The sequence below is a fragment of the Protopterus annectens genome, chromosome 4.part0 (genome assembly GCF_019279795.1).
Source record: "Protopterus annectens isolate FY-2018-M chromosome 4.part0, PAN1.0, whole genome shotgun sequence".
Lineage (NCBI taxonomy): Eukaryota > Metazoa > Chordata > Ceratodontiformes > Protopteridae > Protopterus > Protopterus annectens.
This window is the reverse complement of record NC_056733.1, coordinates 696852682-696872433: the sequence shown is the minus strand read 5'-3', so window position 1 is coordinate 696872433 and position 19752 is coordinate 696852682. Positions and strand designations below refer to the sequence as shown.

General features: G+C 41.2%; 1 protein-coding gene across 1 annotated transcript in view; it reads left to right on the top strand.

Annotated features, from left to right (window-relative positions):
* LOC122800280 (uncharacterized protein K02A2.6-like) overlaps positions 1-19752 on the top strand; it is a 247206-nt gene that overhangs the window by 102218 nt on the left and 125236 nt on the right. The window contains exons 2-3 of the mRNA XM_044069768.1: positions 10251-10587; positions 13724-17650. Coding sequence (XP_043925703.1) covers positions 10251-10587; positions 13724-17650 — 4264 coding nt within the window. The remainder of the gene's footprint in view (positions 1-10250; positions 10588-13723; positions 17651-19752) is intronic.

The window sequence follows — 19752 nt, the reverse complement described above, 5'->3', positions numbered from 1 at the left end:
TCATTCAAAAGTCAACACATTGAAACACAACTTATCAAAACACAGCTTATCTAAACTCATTTTATCTAAACCAGCAAAACTCCCCCAAAATATTTCTGCAGTGGTGAGCCCCTCTGCACCCCCCCCCCCATTAATTTATATATGACAACTCCACAGTCTCACTACAGTGAAAGAAAGGTAAAAAATGATGGAAGTGCATCACCAGCTTACAAAATCCACCAGTAGCATCAGTATGTAATAAAAGAGTAAAGTCTAACCCCACACCATGGCTAATAAAAGAAACAAAAAAAACTCATGATAAAAAGGGAGAATGCCTGGAAAAAAATGGTATAAAATTAGAACTCAAAATGCCTTTCAGCAATTTAGACATCTTAGGAACCTTGCAAATCTCCATATGAAACATGATAAGCAAACGTACAATATCAACCTACAAGGCAAACATCAAAACAACCTTAAAAGTTTTTGGTCATCACTAAATAAACTACTATACCCTGGCAAGATCACCACTCCTTCTCCAAAGACAGGCAGTATGACAGACTCTAGCTCCACATAGTTTAATTCCTACTGTATACAATCAATATTATCTCTCTTAGACACTAATACACCTACCACCCCTCTCTCTACCCTTGTACAATCAAAACCACTCATAGCTCTTCAAATTTAGTTCAGTACCTACTTCGCTAATAATGAAGTTGCTCTTTAAACTAAAAACTACTTCTTCAGCTGTGGACCAACTACCATCAGACTACTTAAAAATGGCCACAGAAGTCATATCCTTCTATGTGTCCATACTAATTAATAGGTCCGTAGCAGAAAGATGCATCCCATCTCTGTGTAAAAAAATCCCACATCATACCACTACACAAAGGCGGCGCATTTACAGAGTTTAATAACTACAGGCCAATAGTGATTCTCTCCTCCCTGTCCAAAATATTAGAGAAATGCATCCATATGCAGCAGATGCAATATCTAACCTCAAATAACCTGCTGTCGGAAACACAACATGGATTTAGGCCTTATCATAACACCACCACTGCTCTACTACATTTGACCAATATAGTAAACCAAAATAGAAACGATGGTCTGCTTGTGTTCACCATGTTCTTACAGTTTTAAAAGGCATTTGATACTGTCTCGCACCAGCAACTGCTCATTCAACTCTCCTCAATAGGACTTTCACAATATTCCCTGTGGTTTCCTAGTTATCTGTCTGGAAGGCAGCAACCCGTTAAATGACAACAAACTTACTCATCCTTTCAACCAGTTATTACAGGTGTCCTTAATGGCTGTATACTGGCTCCTCTCCTATTTAATATATTTATTAATAACATCCACACTGCCACTCACCATGCTAGTTTAGTTCAGTATGCAGATGACTCAGCATTATTATGTGTGGCCTCAACAATAAATAAGCTGCAAGACATTACCAAAAAATCTTTCTGCTGTGTAGAATCCTGGTTCAAAGAATCAAACCTGCTACTCAACCCCAAGAAGGAAGTTAATGTTTTTTTACCTGAAAAAGCTTCCAAAATCAAAAGCAATCTTTTACCATAATTTTAGTCAAATAATATTGTCATTGCAACTGTAACTCACAGTAAACGTCTATGCATTATAATAGATCATAATCTCAAATATGACCAGCATATACTGCACACCATTAAATATACACACCAGAAACCAATTAATAAAAACTACAAGAAACACCTAGCCATGCTACAGTTTTCATTGTGTGATACCTTAAACTTCCTGTAATAGAGGCTTAAATTGGTTTGTCTGTGTGACCTTTTTACTCTTTGGTTTGGATGCTAGTGGGAATATGACAGTTTAATGGTTACAGACATCAGCTAGGGTAAAGACTCTGTTTCTAAAGTATAGCCAAACAGTCCACTTCTACTGTGCTGATGAGGTCATAATAAGGCCAAAACATGCATGTCTACAGCCAGTGAGGTTTGGCTTTATTAGCCTGAATGTATCCACAAAGACTTAAAAAGAAAAAGTGAAATGTCATGCACATTCAGAAGCCATATAGTTAAAACACTTGATGCTCTAAAGGGGTCATTTGTATATGTGCCATGGGACTCTATTACAGGAGGTTTAAGGTATAACACAGTGAAACCTCTAGCATGGCTAGGTGTTTCTTGTAGTTTTTACTAATTGGTTTGTCCATGTGACCTTTTTAATCTTTAGTTTGAAAAATTAAAAATATTGAAAACAAAAAACATTGCAAAAAGAAAACACTTTCCTTTTGTGACCCCTCCCCCCAACCAAATATTATAAGTACATTCAGTCCAACGTTGTCTAAATAGTATTAGTGTCATTGAAAGGGTTTTTCTAAGGTAAGGTGTGACATTGGGGTTAGGAGTAGGGTTAGGGTTGGCAGGCAGGCTTCATTTCCTTAAGGAAACATTCAGTTTAGCATCATGATCTTTAATTTTTCTTTGTCATACATTGAAGCTTTAACTTGACCTACAACACCTAGTTATTCTCTGACTGCCCATTTGAATGAGATCTTTGCCTGCTTAGTTTTACATTCTTGCTGATCTATTTTCCTTAACAGCTTTGTAGTAGATAGGTTCATAGGTTCATAGGTTCATAGGTTCATACTAGGCTATCTGCCCGAGGGCATTTACAAGCCTAGCCCATCGTTTTGTGGCTTACGCCACCCCTTTAGTATGGGGAACTATACCCATTATTTTGCTGTGCCTCTGTCGAGCAGTGACACTGAGGTAATCCCTGGGGTATATCTGCGATCTCCCATCCATTGGTCAAGATTTCTCTTGAACAAGGCCAGCGAGGTGCTCTGCCTCACATGTACCGGGATTTTGTTCCACAGCATAGGGAGTCTTTGGGTGATGAATCTATCCCTCCAGCACGTCCTATTAATAGCCGTGTCAAGGTTTAAGTCTCCCGCCCTTGTGGCTCTGATGGATCTAGATTTTTGAGGTGAAGCATATTCATCAAATCTGGGTTTGACATGGCCTTGTATGTTAGGCAAAGGTCACCTCTGAGCAAGCGGTGGCGACTGAATAGAGCTGGAGTTCTTTCAGTCGGGCAGCATAGGACAGATTTTGAGACCCTTTATCCTTTTGGTGAGGAACTTTTGTGGCCTCTCCAGCTGCTGCAAGTGTCGGGTCAGATACATTCCGAATGGGGCATTGTACTCAATCATTGGTCTGATGAGTGATGAGTAAAGGGAGACTATGACCTCCCTTGATCTAGATGAGAATCCCTTCATGATAAGGTGGGCAATGTAGAAGGTCTTCCTAACTACTTTAGCTACATGGGTGTCGAATGACAGACTACTATCAACCTGGGTCCCCAGGTCCCTGATAACTTCTTCTGTGCTCAGTGGATTGCCACCTATTTGGTAGCTAGGGGTAACCTTGTTTTTCCCGAAGGGTATGACTATGAATTTTTTGGCATTTAACTTTAGGCCGTGGCTCTGGCACCAGTTATCCGTTTCTGTGAGACCCTTCTGAAGGATATCTGTGTCAGATGTGTTTTCTACTATGGCGCCCAGTTTGCAGTCATCTGCAAACTTTGTCAGCCATAACCCTCCTGTGTTTGCTTGTACTTTGGAAAAGTAGATGCCAAACAAGAGTGGGCCCAGGACTGAGCCCTGTGGGACACCACTTGTGACAGGCTTTGAGTCTGACATGGCACCAGCAGCTCTGACCCTGTGGGTTCTGTCACTCAGCCAGTTTGCAACCCATCTTGTGATGTATGGGTTGACATTTAAGCTGATGAGTTTTTCAATGATACCGAATGGGGTATTGTATCGAAGGCCTTAGCCAGATCGAGGTAGGCTGTATGGACTGCCTTTCCCTCATCAATGGCTTTGGTGACTGTTTTGAAAAAGTCAACCAAGTTTAAAAGGCATGATCTGCCTTTGACAAAGCCAAACTGGGTTGGATCCAAAGTCTGCAAATTCCCTATGTCTTTATTTATGAGGTCCATTATGATCCTCTCCATGGCTTTGCAGATAAGGCTTGTCAAGCTAATGGGCCGGTAATTTCCAGGGTCGGTGGAGGCACCGCCTTTGTGAAGTGGTACCACAGTTGCAGTGCGCCACTCCCTGGGTACGTATCCAGAGGTAAGACTTTGATTAAACAGCTGTCCTAGCTGTGGGTTTAATTTTTTTCAGTCATCCATTTGCCTTTTTTTTATTTTATTCATTAATGCCTAGCAGCTGTGGAGTGTCACACCTCTGGTGGCTTACTCACACCCTTACATTCCTAAACATTTTTTTAAAACAAAAGTCAAACACAGAAACATCTTGTGGATAGTAAATGCTATTTAAAAGCTGCAAACATTAGTGCTGTTCAGTAAAGCTTATCTAAGTGGTGATCAAAATCTTTACATCTGTACAGTAATATATTATTATGCAAAAAAAAAAGAAAACTCCAAGCTTAAAGTATCTCTATATTTTCACATACAACTGTTCATGTCCATATAGTTTAGACTCTTATCACTAGTACTTTGCTCAGTCAGACTTAAACTTTCACAGAATGCAAAGTAATTCATTTATGGGTGCTTCTCACTATGGTAAAATATCCATATAAATGAATTATATAACAAACAAAAGGCATTACTTAACAATTATGAGAGGTTCAATTTCTACCACCTTGAGAGCATACTTAAGCAAACTAGCAAAGAGTTTAAAGATAACATTAGTAAGTTCAAAGATGAATATAAACTTAAAATAACCAATGAAACCAAAAATAACTACATTTTTCTTTAACTATGTCAGGAAGTTCAGCATTAACACCCCAGCAATATTCAGAAGTTGTTCACAATAATATTCTCCCATCTAACATTAAGGATATAACATATATCCTAGCTGGCCAAATGTTATTTCATCAACACTTATAACTATTCCAGTCCTAGCCACCATCTGTAATTAATGGAAACAAGTGCTTTCAGCCCTTTTAAAAGCTAAAAAAACAAATTTTATAATATTGTTAATCTGGACGTGGATTAATATCCATTTCAGCGAATTATAACTTGTGGATAGGCTATCAGTTATATTTTAAATTTAGTTAGGTTTGTTTCTGGTAAATAAGGTATTGGTTTCACCATGTTTTATTCCCAGTTTCTTGCTAAAGTTGTGTCTTTCGGCTTTTCCCGGTTAGGGGTCGCCACAGCGGAACTCCGGTCCGCTAATGATTGGCAGTAGATTTTTACATGACGAGTTGCCAGCCCTGACGCACAACCTTCAACGAAGATATGCCCATTCACTCCTGTCTCCATGGAGAAGACGCTGTAGCTGAGAATCGAACCAGACAGCATCTTATTGTGAGGCGACAACACTACCGCACCACCACCACCGCAGTAGTTTCTGAAAATTGGAAGGTGGTTAGGCGGAAGTTTAGCTGCTATATTTTAACTGGGTCTATTTTCATTCACTGAAAGTACATCTTGTCGAATTCCAAAAAGCCAACTCCTTTTAAGTGAAAATGCAGTTTAACAAAAACGTACTTTCGCAAAATACACATCAGCGAATAACGTTTGGCAGTTTCTGGATCCTGTGGAACAAGTGTGGTATTATTTAATTCTTAGTTACACTTCCAATGGGAGTGGAAGGTGTACAGTAGTTGGGGCTTATTGAAATAGATTGTGGTACAGTGAGGATAAGGAAATGTACCCTTTTCCCCACTGTAGTGCGATCTTGGAGTTAGTATATATAATTATAGGGGGTGTGAGGGGTGCAAGGGAGCTTGCCCCCCTGAAAAAATTTGTTTTTAGTGTATATGTTCGTGGTTTCATAATTTGTTGATGTGTATTTCAAGAAAGTGAATTTTCGTTAAACTGCACTTTCGCTTAAAAAGAGTTGGCTTTTTGAAATTTGACAAGGTGTACTTTTAGTGAATGAACGTAGACCCATTTAACCAGGTTTCTGAGAGCCCTAAGATATCAGGGTTATAGTGTTGGATACAAGATTCAAGAACATCTCATTTATTTTTCAGGCAATGAGTACTGAGGTGATAGATTTGTATCCATTCATGGGATTGGGAAGCTGTTGGAGGGTTGATATTGATGCAAGATGCAAGGAAAGGGTATGGGGAGGATGTGTGGGAGGATATGAATTAGTATCAGTAATGGGGTTATGAAAGAGAAAATATTTATGGATGTTGGAGACCAGGATTTTTAGTTGATATCACTAGCTGTAACCAGTTGGATGATGTTGGATACTGTAGAAGGGTCTGCATTTTTGATGTACTTTTGGACTGTTTTCATAGTAATGGGGTTAGTCTAATTCATGGGAAAAGTTGTTTTCTGTTGAAGCATGGAGCTGACTTCTGCTTTAATAACATAAACTACAATGATTAATTTCATTTGGCTTGGAGCTTATCTTCATAGACCAAGTGTCTAGAGAATATAGCAGAGATACTAGTGTAGGTATTGTTATAACAAACAAGGTGAAATTTGTGTATTTCCAGATTAGGGCTGAATTTGGATTTTTTTTTTTGGTAGGCAGATATATGTGGTTTTAATTAGGGGGCAGAAACAGATGTAGTTTTATTTAGTGCTGGAAGAGGAAGGACTGAAGTGAGTGCCACACTTTACTGCAACTAGAGTATTTTGAGAGAGGGGTTAGAAGGATGTGAAGGCAGTCCTTACTGGCACCAAAGTCTATGTGACGTGAGGAAGAAGACGGAAAAGTTTAAGAGCTGATGGGAGAGATGTATGTCGGTGCAGGAAGACAAGAAGACAATCCCTACTGTCAGCAAAAAATAACAAGGTGAGGAAGAAGGAGATGTTAGATTTTGGGAGTGAATGATTTTGTTGCCAAAGTTTTAGTGATAGCATGCAAAGTTTGCTAAATGTAGTTAAGTATAATTTAAAATTGTCTCTTTGCTCACTGCAAAGTAAGTTTCAGGGAGGCTGGAGAAAGATGGAAGGACAGTCTTTGCTGCCATTAAAGTCTATCAGAGGGAGGAAGACGGTGAAGAAGATTATGAACAGGTGGGGAAGGATTTGCTGCCATCATAAGTCTTTAGAAATGGAGAAAATGAGCACAGTGACCACAGCTTGCTGCCACCAGGGGCTGCCTTAGTGGGCGGAGAAGGGAATGACGGCTACTAAAGAACCTGCGTGGAATGTAGGAGGGGAATGACTGCTACTAAAGAACCTGCGTGGAATGTAGGACGGAAGAGAACATGGAAGCAAGTAGAGTGTTAATGAGGAAGGATTTCTCCCACAATGAGTCTTTGTGCGGAGAGTAGAATATGGTCACCACCATAGCCTGTGCGATTTGTGGGGAGGAAGAGGAAGCGCAGGATGAGATGTCTTTGACAGAACTGTGTGGTCAGCAAGTGTAAAAGGTAAGGCAGCAAAAGAGGGAATTAGTGGAATGTACTAGTGAGGCATGGAAAAGAGAGTTTAGTCGAGAGTGAGGAGAAGGATAGTAGTGGGGAAGAAGGTTATGTTTGTGCGTATCAGGCTGTGCGTATCGTTGCTTTGTTGGAAGGGTCATGAGTTAAAATGATGAGTTAGAGTGAAATAATGTAACTAGAAGACTGGGGTTATAGGAATTGATGTGAAGAATTAGCTGTACAACCTATGTCGAGAAGATAGTTTGTTACTAAAAGATGTAACGGTAGTAATGAATTGTAGGTGGGATTGGGGCTAAGAGGAAGAGAGAAGTGAAGCCAAACTAAGTGATATTGAGTGTATCTGGGATTTTCCCAGGAAGAATTTAACACTGGAAAAATCTGTAAGCAGATTTTTAATTTTACTATAGATGTTTGGTGACCTCCTAGTATATGCATGTGGCACCAGAAAGGAAAGAAGGGACTTGGCCATCATTTTGCTGGCAAAACACAGGAAAGTCCTGACTTTGACAGAAGAGGTCAGATATAATTTAAATTTGTGTCTAGAAACCTGAAAGCTCTTCTGGGAGACTCAGATTACACTGGGTGACTACACTGTATTGTTTACAATCTTTGTAAATTGAGGATTAGGTTTATCTAGAAGGAAGTATCTATGGTTTGATAGTCCTAATATACCTGGGTTCAGTGGGAAAACAGAGATCTTAGGTTTACTGCTACCTTAATTCATAAGTTGTAGTTTTAACATGGGTATATAAAGAAAACAGAGCTAAAATTCTAAACCCTAATAATGATTATGAAGCTTGCATTTCAAATGGTAAACGCAGTCTGAAAAATTTGCCATTTTATAACATTTTTACGTAAAATTTACCATATAGATCTTAAGAGACTTCTTATAATATTTTCAGTCACACTTTTACTGCAAACATATTTTCAGAGATTTTCATGAATGTATAACTAATATTTTTCAAATGAAGATTACAATGTGTTTACTCTGACAGTAAAAAGCCTTCTTAGTAAAAAACCTTCTTCCTTGCTTATGTTCTGTGCTGCAGGAGAAAAGTGTCACTGTTTTCATGATACTGCATCATAAAGATATGTTTAATTTTTGAAGATCATAATCTTGAAAACTGACTAAGATAGGATGCATCATTTGCTGTGATAAATACAACCTCATAACTTTGATAGCTTTCTTAACTATAACTCTAAATCAACAGATATTTACTTGGACCTGCTTATAAGTGTAGGTTTGCGCACACACACACACACACACACACACACACACACACACACACACACACACACACACACACGTGTGTGTGTGTGTGTGTGTGTGTGTGTGTGTGTGTGTGTGTGTGTGTGTGTGTGTGTGTGTGCGCACGCGCGCGCGCACCTGTGCCCTTGTGTGTGCCATTCATTTAAATTATTGAGTGTGCTCATTTCACCCTGACAGCTCTTGAATTACCAAATTATTAAGTGTCAGGGTGAAATGATCATGAGTGAGTGTGAAAGTTACGAGTATGAAGTGATCACATCTAGTGGGTTAATATGCAAGATAAGTAAATCATGTTGGGTATGTACAAATGGTAACAGCGTTTGGTGGGTGTAAATATGAGTGTGTGCTTGTATGGTGTACTGTTAGAATTTTTTCCCGGTCCTTTGCTTTCTGTCTTTACCTTCCACTCAACTATTGTGGGTATCCAGATGTCTGCTCATAGCTGGCCTTAGGCATAGGCCAACTAGGCGGCCGCCTAGGACGCCGCCCTACTAGGGGCACTTTTCTAGGATTTGTTTGGTGTAGGTAGACCAGGATGGGGGCAGCAGGTGGTGTGGTGGGGGGTTGCCGTGAAGTCCTTTTGCCTAGGGCACCAGTTGACCTAAGGCCGCTCCGACTGCCCTGAATCCCAGCCGAACCCAAACTATCACATGTGCTGGCTTATCACTCAGGATCATGCCTGCTGACCATGAATGGCATGTTAATTGGCTGACAGCCATAATACGGATGGTTCCTTGTTGAAATGTTGGCACTCAAAATGCCAATTGCTGACAAGCTGTAAAAAAAAGACCGACACTACATGAAAAGAGTGAATCACAAAGATTGCTCTTCTCCTTTAAACTTCTTTGTTGCAGGAGGGCAAAACCTTCTGCCCTCCCCACACCCCAAACTTATATATAGCAACTCCAAGTTCACCATACCTTGGAGAAAAGGGAATATTCTGGGAAGTGGCCTTCTCAGACTTGATATATATATAAGTTCATTTTTCAGCCATTCTTTCTCCGTGTTTTGGGACTAGCTCTAGCAGGTCTCAACATTTAAAATGGCTACCGATTTGGGACTAGTGGTGATGAGGTGAGATCAAGACACTTATTCTGGTGTCACCTTTGAGGAATGAGAGGTATATTTATTCACCTGAGAGACAGAACCTGTAGTGTCATGCTTGCTACCTATTCGCATGCATGCCTCTGCAGATTCTCTAATGAACTGCAATGCTCAGTTGTGAATGGGCTCCTTCAGGCTTTACGTTAGGGTCTCCTTGCAGTTCTTTAGCCTTGAAAACCCTCCCTAGAAGGATAGCTCCTATTATCCTTACCACCCATGCTGCCCCTCTGATGCGCCATGGAAATTTCTGATCCAGTCTCTGCCATTGCAGAAATAAATGTAATCATTGTACATAAATAGGTTGGGTACTGCTTTCTTATTTTATTCACATACATATTTCTACCACTTTTACTTTACTTGTTCTGCAGTGCAAACTTATATTAAGCTCAGAGAAAGGCTCATTGTGGTTTGGTGCAGTTAGTTTTTCAGAGACCATTTAGCCATTTTCTGTTTTGTTTTGGACCAGTAGTTGATGTAAGTAGCCTTTGCTAATGCTGAACTGTATGCATCCCTCCTGACATTTGTTTTTGCTATTTCAGGGAGCAGGTACAGCAGGTACAGCACCTACTCTACCTGCAACAGAGCAGCCAGCTGGTGCTTGGGCGAGAGGCTGACGTAAGCTCCATACTACATCACATAACAGCAAATATCCGGGATACTCTGGCAAGGCAAACTTTCAAGCAACCAAAGGATGCTGATGGCCAAAGAAGTGGCAACCAGAGTCGTAGAAGTAATTACTCCAGGAAGGCAAGCAGGAGAGAAACAGAAGAGAAAGAAAAGCTAATGGCAGCAGGGAAAGCATTCATCTTCATAACTGGACCCTCTGGGATGGGAAAGTCAGCTCTGGTAGCCAGATGTGTCATGGAAGCTTCAAAGGTAATCAGAAGGTATTGGAATTTATGTTTCATATTTGAGCCAGGTAACAGAGTGTACATTATGGAAAATAGCTACTCAGACATGGGAGCTGTTATGAACACATCTGGCTACTCAAATGCAAAGGTGTGATTACATGAACACCCATGCAAAATGCACAGGGTGCTTTAGATACATGCATAGCACTTATACCCTACTTACATTGTGTCCTAGGAGGATATACACATTAGTAAAATGGCATGCATACAGTTCAACTTAGCAGCAGTCTGCACTGTGGTTTCACTTTTACTGTGCACTCTGCTGAGTCATTTTAAATAATCTCAAAGATGAAAAGCATAATCCCTGCATGTGAAGCATGACCATTTTAAGTCAGGTGGTCTTTTATAGCATTATTGTATATTTTTTATGGATTTTCATGGTTGTAAGATGCCTAGATATTAGCACTGTAGTCAAATTGAGTGACTGAATGAACCTTCCCTACCACTTCATTTGAGAATAGCTACTTTACAATGCGTTTACTGTGACAGTCAGAGTCAGAGGGATATGTTTGCATTGCCTTCCCATGCCCTCCCAAATTTAGCCTTTCTGGGTGTTTTGTTCTACTCTGAGTTGGATCTTTAGAGTCTACCTCTGCTAAGGGGCCAGTCACAAGTGGAGTCCCTCAGAGATCAGTCCTTGGACTGCTTCTTTTTGGCATTTACTTCTCTGAAGGCAAGGCCAATGTCAGTGGTCTCTGGCTTACTAAATTTGCAGATGATTGCAAATTAGGAGCTGTCATTGAATCCCACATTGACACAAATGTTCTCCAGGAGGGGCTGACACAGACAAACAACTGGTGTCAGAGCCATGGATTAAAACGAAATGCCAAGAAATGCTTAATAGTATCCTTTGGGAAGTCATCCACCCCTGGTAACTATGATATTGACAGCACACCTCTTAGAGTTGAACCAGTAGTCAGGGACTTAGGGGCACACATAAATAGTAATTTAGTCTTTGACCATCATGTGTCTACAGTAGTGAGGAAGTTATTCTATGTTGCACAATTTATAAATAAAGGTATGGCATCTAAGTCTAAAGAAATCATTGTTCTACTGTATTTGGCATTCATCAGCTCTATCATTGAGTGCCAGGCCCCCTTTGGTATGTAGCTAACCAGGCATATCCCACAATTGGAACATCTGCAGAGGTTCCTTACTAAAAGAATACAGGGCATAAGTAAAATATCCTATGCAGACCACCTCAAGGCCCTATCCCTGTATTCTGTCTCCTACAGGCTTTTGAGGGGAGATCTATGCCTGGCATACAGGGCATTGTCAGACCCCACTCTGATGGACCTCCTGCATATCCACAAAACACACAGCACCAGAATTACCCATTCTAAAGACTTAAACCTTGCCTGTGATATAATTAGGTCCTGCTGGAGAGACAGATATGTATCCCAGAGACTACCCCGTCTATGGAACAGGCTCCCCATCCATGTGAAGCAGAGTTCCTCCCTAACCCAATTCAAGTGCAACTTGGACAATTGGATGGGGAACAGGAAATTCATCTCTGGTTTGGCACCTCTGTCTCTAATGGCCACTGCTTGTAAATGCTTCATCTCCCAAACCCCTGCCTACACTTATCAACGGTATCAGAACTTGTCAGAGATTTGGGATACATGGCTAGGCTTAAATAGGCTCTTGTAATCGTTAGCCTAGTAAACACATATAAACCTATAGTATTATACCTCTGCAGCTGTGAGGATAGTGTGCTTGCAGTTTCTTGGGGCGTGTGACATGTCCTGATACATTTTATAGTGAAACCTTTTATATGTGAGAGAGCTGCCAAAAATGTTTGTTTTGTACTTACACTTCATAGTGCTACCCAAAGACTCACCAACATTTAAAAGAAAAATGCTCCTACCCTGTCTCTTCATTTGTTGTTCTTATCCACTTAGGAAATGTGCACAGCATTTTCAAGTCATAATCTTTATAGCTATTAAAAGTCTATTTGTAGTTGTGTGTTCTGAACAGATCTGCAGTGTAGCCATTATTTCTAACAGCTCTATCAGTTCTGGTTCCCTGAGCTTCAAATTTTATGAGTGATGCTAAAGCTATATTCATTTAACTACTGTAAGTATAGATGGATGCACCATTGTCTGTATGATATGACTTTGAGTCTTCCCACATTTAAAGTGCCTAAATGTACAGAATGGCATTAGATTCTCATATCTACTTGCTGGTTCTTTGGGTATGTGCTGCTTGGAAACTCTGGCTTCCATTCACCATGGGTAATTGTTTGGGATATACATTCTCTTGTGACGGTACAGAGCATCACTCCTTCTGTTGTTATGGTATAGATCATCTGGGAGCTGTGGAATAAACTCCTTCATTTTCCTGGCTATAAGTTCCAACCATCAAGTTGACTGCTATCCAGTCTGGATTCTTATGTTTTCTCTAGATGCCTTACCTTATGCTGCTGGTTATAATAAAGACTAATTTCTTGCAAGAATATTCAATGAGTACCATTTGTCATTTTGAGAGACTTGTTTCCAAAACAATTTGACCTACACTTTACATTTATAAGGGTCTGCTATATATTGAAATTGTTTGTCATTAGTAAATCTGCAAACATGAGACCTCAAGTCCAGTATTAATTTCAAACTTAGTTTTGAAATAGCTTAACTGGTGCCTTATTTGTGGTCACTGTAGTATAGGGCAGGTAATGTTGTTAGTGACCTGTAGGGGCGCTGTGGGCTGACAACAGGTTAGTTTTGGTTCTGGTATTCTCTGTTCACCCGGTAGTTCCGGTGTACGCTTCTATGTGGAAGATGTGAACATGTAGCATGTTGGTGGCACCTGTTTTTCTTATATAAAAATCCCTACATTTCAAGAACCGTTTGGTCTCCTTATTTACAAGGATATTACATATTGGCGACGAGGAAACGGGAGAACTCAGAGTCCGCTGAGAGTGACGACGGCGGGTGAGTTTTTTTTCTGAAGACGGCGGGGTGCAGTTAATGTCGGACGACGAAGAGACTGTGGCTGCCGGAGTTATGGCTGTTTCCATGTTAGGGTCGCTGGTTGCATACGACTGTCAGACACAGACCTGGGAGGAGTATTGTGAAGTGTTGGAACACTTTTTTGAAGCAAACCAGATAACGGACGCTGGCCGGAAGCGAGCCATATTGTTGAGCTCTGTGGGCAGCAAGACGTACAGTCTGATGAGGAACTTATTGAGTCCTGATAAGCCGGGGGATAAATCGTTCACGGAGTTGACGTGCTTGCTTCAGTCACATTATAACCCGAAGCCGAGTGAAATAGTCCAAAGGTTCAAGTTTAATTCAAGGACAAGAGTGGCTAATGAAACGGTAACGGAGTATGTTGCAGTGCTGAGAGAGCTGGCGCAACACTGTAACTATGGTGACAGACTGACAGAAATGCTACGTGATAGGCTCGTATGTGGCATTGCAGATGACCGCATACAACGAAGATTGTTAGCGGAGCCTGAGTTGTCATTTGAAAAGGCCTTAAAGCTGGCACAGGTCATCGAGACAGCGAATAAAGACATTCGTGATTTACAACCAAGAACAATCGAGGGGGTTGGGAGCAGGAGTGCTACCCCACTGCCAGTGCATAAAGTGGTGATGGAGCATAAACAACAATGGAAGTCTGGTCAGTTTTCCTGTTACAGGTGTGGCGGTGAACATCTGTCACAGAACTGTCGTTTCTTAAATGAAAAATGTCATGCTTGTGGAAAAAAGGGCCATGTGAAGAAAATGTGCAGGTCGACGCCCTCTAGGGACCAGCAGAGGAAGGGGGAGGAAAAGAGCAGCATAAAGGACAGAAAGGGAAACCGGAAAATAAAACAACAGTATGCACACCACATGCGTGAAGCTACAGACCAACAAACCAGTGAAGAAGAGGAAGTGTTTACTATGCTTAACATGAAAGAGTCAAGGATGGAAAGAGTCGATCCCATTACAGCACAGTTGGACTTAAATGGTAAAATGGTCCATTTTGAAGTGGATACTGGATGTAGTGTGACAGTTCTGTCAAAGGCTGAATATGGGAAGTTATGGCAAGAAAATGAAGCTCAGGAGTTGCAGGACTGTTCAGTGACCTTGAAAACATATACAGGTGAAAAAGTCCCCACCCTAGGGATGGCAAAAGTAACTGTAACACACAAAGACAAAGTCAAACAGTTGCCAGTCATGGTGGTGGCAGGTAGCGGACCAAACCTGTTAGGCCGGGCGTGGCTAAAGGAGCTGAAAATGGGCTGTCTACAGCTCCATAAAATAGAACAGCATCTGCTGACCTTGCAAGATGTGCTGGAGAACAATGAAGAAGTGTTCAAAGAGGAACTGGGTACCTGGAGGGGTCCACCAGCCAAGATACACGTCAAAGAAAACGCAACGCCAAGATTTTACAAACCAAGACCCGTACCATACGCAATGAAGAAGAAAGTGGAGACTGAGCTGGAGCAACTCACAAAGCAAGGTATAATTGAACCAGTAAAGTTTTCGGAGTGGGCAGCACCCATTGTTACAGTATTAAAGCCAGATGATACTGTACGCATATGTGGTGACTACAAGCTAACCGTTAACCAAGTCTCAAAGCTGGAGCAGTATCCAATACCAAAGTTGGAGGATTTATTTGAAAAGCTGTCTGGAGGTGAAAAGTTTAGCAAACTGGACCTCAGTCATGCATATCAACAAGTCGTTCTGGATGAAGGGTCAAAGTCATATGTCACCCTTAACACACACAAAGGTTTGTTCCAAGTTAATCGTTTACCCTTTGGTGTTTCCTCTAGTCCAGCTATTTTCCAGAGAATAATGGAGGGACTGGTGGCAGGAATCCCAAATGTGGCTGTCTATTTGGACGACATCCTGCTGACGGGTAGGAACAACCGCGAGCATCTGGAGACTTTGAACGAGGTGCTGAGGAGACTGCGAGAGGCTGGTCTGCGGGTGAAGCGGAGTAAATGTGCTTTCATGGAAAAGGAAGCAGAGTTCCTGGGTTACAAGGTGGATGCATCGGGCCTACACCCCCTGCCAAACAAGGTAAAAGCCATACGACAGGCACCTGCACCCACAAATGTTACAGAACTGAAGGCCTACTTAGGCTTACTCAACTACTATAACAGGTTCCTACCAAACCTGTCAACGCTGTTAGCTCCTTTACATAAACTATTAAGGAAGGAGACCGTGTGGACGTGGCAGGAGGAACAGGACAGAGCGTTTGAGCAGTCCAAGGAGCTAATGCAGTCCTCCGAGGTGTTGGTGCACTACGATACTCACAAGGACTTAATTCTGTCATGTGATGCATCACCTTATGGGCTAGGGGCCGTGTTGGCACACCGCATGCCAGATGGACAAGAAAGACCCATCGGGTTCATGTCACAAACCTTAACCCCAGCAGAGTCAAACTATTCCCAGCTAGACAAAGAGGGTTTGGCTGTAATTTTTGGAATTAAGCGCTTCCATAAATACCTCTATGGCAGGAAGTTTATTGTTTGCACCGATCATAAGCCATTGTTGTCGCTGTTCAACGAGATGAAAGCAGTGCCTCAGATGGTTTCTCTCCGCATTCAGAGATGGGCTGTAACATTGAGAGCTTATGAATATGAGATTGTTTATAAGTCCGGGAAACACCGTAGCAATGCGGACGCACTGAGCCGCCTACCTCTACTTGGGCATCTCAAGGAGGAGGAAACGGAGGACCGAGTTCTGATGATGGAGGACATCACGTTGGTGTCAGCGAGGGAACGGAGCGGATGGACACGCAAAGACCCTGTGCTGTCCAGAGTGTTTCAGTTGGTCCAGCAAGGCTGGACAACACAACAAACTGATCCAGTTTTTCAGCCCTATGTGGTGAGAAAAACAGAGTTGAGTGTGCAAGATGGATGTGTGTTGTGGGGGGCACGAGTGATAATCCCTCCCCCAGGAAGAAGTGCACTTTTACAACAGCTGCACCAGGGTCATGTGGGCATCACCAGAATGAGGGCCTTAGCACGAAGTTATTTCTGGTGGCCCAAGTTGGACCACGACATTGACGTCGCTGTGAAAGAGTGCAACACCTGTCAACAACATCACAACTCACCTGTGGCTGCACCACTACACCCATGGGAGTGGCCGAGTAAACCATGGCAGAGACTTCATATAGACTATGCAGGTCCTTTTATGGGGTCAATGTTTTTGATAATAATGGATGCTCATTCTAAATGGATGGATGCCTACCCCGTCAAAACAGCCACTTCCACCACTACCATCGAATGCCTGAGGAAAAGTTTCAGTAGCCAAGGACTACCAGAGACTATTGTATCAGATAATGCTTCATGTTTCATGAGTGTGGAGTTCAAGGATTTTCTGGAAAAAAATGGCATTGTACACGTCACGTCGGCACCATACCATGCTGCTTCAAATGGCTGTGCTGAAAGGGCTGTCCAGACCTTCAAATCAATGATGAAAAAGGCCGGAGAAGGAAGTATGGCAGCAAAAGTGTCATGGGTGTTGTTCAACTACCGCATTACACCCCAGTCTACGACAGGATTGTCACCTGCAGAGATGTTGCAAGGACGGAGACTGAGGTCAACATTGGATCTGGTGCATCCAAACCTCAGAGCTAAGGCGGAGAGGAGACAGTGGGGGCAAAAAGAACATCATGACCGACGACGGCGAGAGAGAAGTTTCCACGTGGGAGATGCAGTGATGACTCGAAACTTCAGCTATGGACCTAAATGGATTCCAGGATTCGTTGCCAAGAGCACGGGTCCACTGTCGTACAAGGTTTTGTTGAATGGAGGTTTCTTGGTGAGGAGACATGTGGACCAGATTCTGCGGAGCGAACAGAAGAAGGACTTCATGGAACTGCAAGCCTCGGAAATACCATTAGTTTCTGGAGAAGTGCTCGCAGCTGCAGGAGGATCCCCGATCCTGGTGCCAGAGAAAGACAGCATGGACTCGAAAGGAGAGGTTCCAGAGGGACCAACCTTTTCAGGGATGGACACCCCTGTACCAGAAGTGGTAAACGTGACACCTGAGTCACCTAGTGTGGTTCCATTGCGACGTTCTAAACGTGTACTGGTTAAACCTAGTTACTTGAAGGACTATAAGTGTTAAAAGTGCCTGTATAGGTTACAAGGGCAACATAACTTGATTGGAAGGTAACAGTTTAAGATTTAGCCGGTTAGTTAGAAATTAAGTGACTGGGTGGATTGTTTTTTTTGTTTCTCTCGTTTCTCTTATTTAGGTTGAGGATGTCAAAGCTTAAGAGGGGAGGAATGTAGTATAGGGCAGGTAATGTTGTTAGTGACCTGTAGGGGCGCTGTGGGCTGACAACAGGTTAGTTTTGGTTCTGGTATTCTCTGTTCACCCGGTAGTTCCGGTGTACGCTTCTATGTGGAAGATGTGAACATGTAGCATGTTGGTGGCACCTGTTTTTCTTATATAAAAATCCCTACATTTCAAGAACCGTTTGGTCTCCTTATTTACAAGGATATTACAGTCACACACATGGCATTTGTGTACATGAACAATTAACTGCCCATTTTATGTTGCAGTAACTTTTATATGGGTTCATAGCTTTCATTACCATATTAAACTAGTGGATTTATGAACGGAAAAGGGAATGTTGAAGTGAAATGCTGTAAATTTGAGCTCACTGTTTTACACACTTTGTTCTGGCAATCAATTCCTTGTGAATATTGTTCTTAGAAGTGAAATAATTTTTCTGAAACATTATGACTCCTGGTTGACCACTTCAGGCCACAATGAATGAGCCTCCACTGATACGAGAAATATATTAGCCATTAAATTGCTGGCAAAGATTTCCTGGCCACTCCCATGGGTGGAGCAATGATAATTATGAATTCAATTGAATCTGACACACCAGTAAGTCATTTGTTTGAGTTGTTGAGGCAAGGAACCTCACATAATGTTGTGCTATATTTAATTTGTAAACATCTTTATTAATTTCACATATTTCACATGACTTGGGGTACACTCACTGTTATAAAAGGCAAACCAACCATAAAAGGGATGTTTCTTTTTCAGGCATTATACATATATGGTTTAGTTCTTAACAATTATTATTCAATTTAAAATTACTTAGATTGCACAAGTTCTACCTTCCCTGAAATTACACTCCTGCACCACCTGAAAATTATTCTGCATGTATTCTTCCCACAGATTCCATTTATTTCAATGAAGTTTGCTTCTTCCCATTTCTAAAGATTGCACCTCAAATTATTTCCTTTCCTTTACATCTTTCAATAATTCTGTTGCTGTCAATTTAGTTTTTGATTTCCATTTTCTAGTAATTGTTTTTTTTGGCAGCCAACAGCATTAAACTTTATAGGACCTTACTATGTCTAGGCAATTCAGTTTTGATATCCCCACTCAAAAGAATAATTTCCTTAGTTACCATCATTTACTCCCCCAACATTTCTGATAAAGTACCTTGTAGGGTATTTTCAAAATCCACCAAGTCATTATATTGCCAAAAACATGTTGCCAAGTACTCCTGTCTTTTCTATCAGACCTCCAGCAATTATTGTTTACCTGTGTAAAAATTCTCCAAAGTCTACTCGGGGTGAAAATATCTATACATACGTCTCAACACAAAAATCCTGACATTTCTAAATTGTTGTGCATACTTGGAAGGGAGCCATACAGACGGCCTTCCATTGTTCTTCTCCATATTGCCCTTCCATTCTCAATTCTCAATCTTTTCTAACTTATTCTGATTGATTCTTATAGTTATCATGCATTATTTTATATGCTCTACTAATTAATCCTTTTTAAACTGCAGCTTCTATTCTGGACACAGCAATAAACTCAGCCAGAACTGGTCTTTCTTTTAACACTTCCCTACCCCTTTTTCTTTGCCTATACTAAAGTACTGTTTGACTCTGCTGTTGTCTGACTGCATTTTTAATTTTAGATTGAATTTATTCATATAAGGTTTGGATAATTCCTTTATTTATTTACTTATTTGTTTGTTCCAAAACCAGTTCTTATGTTAAAGCCTGTTTTATCAATTAGAAAAGAATTCCTTTTCCATTCACTGAATGAAAAGAAATCAAATCTAACATTAATGGGAGGAGCTGAGAAATAGGATGCCTTATTTAGCTGCAAGTATTTAGCTGAATTATTATTTAAACTGAAGTGCTATGTGACCCTGCTTT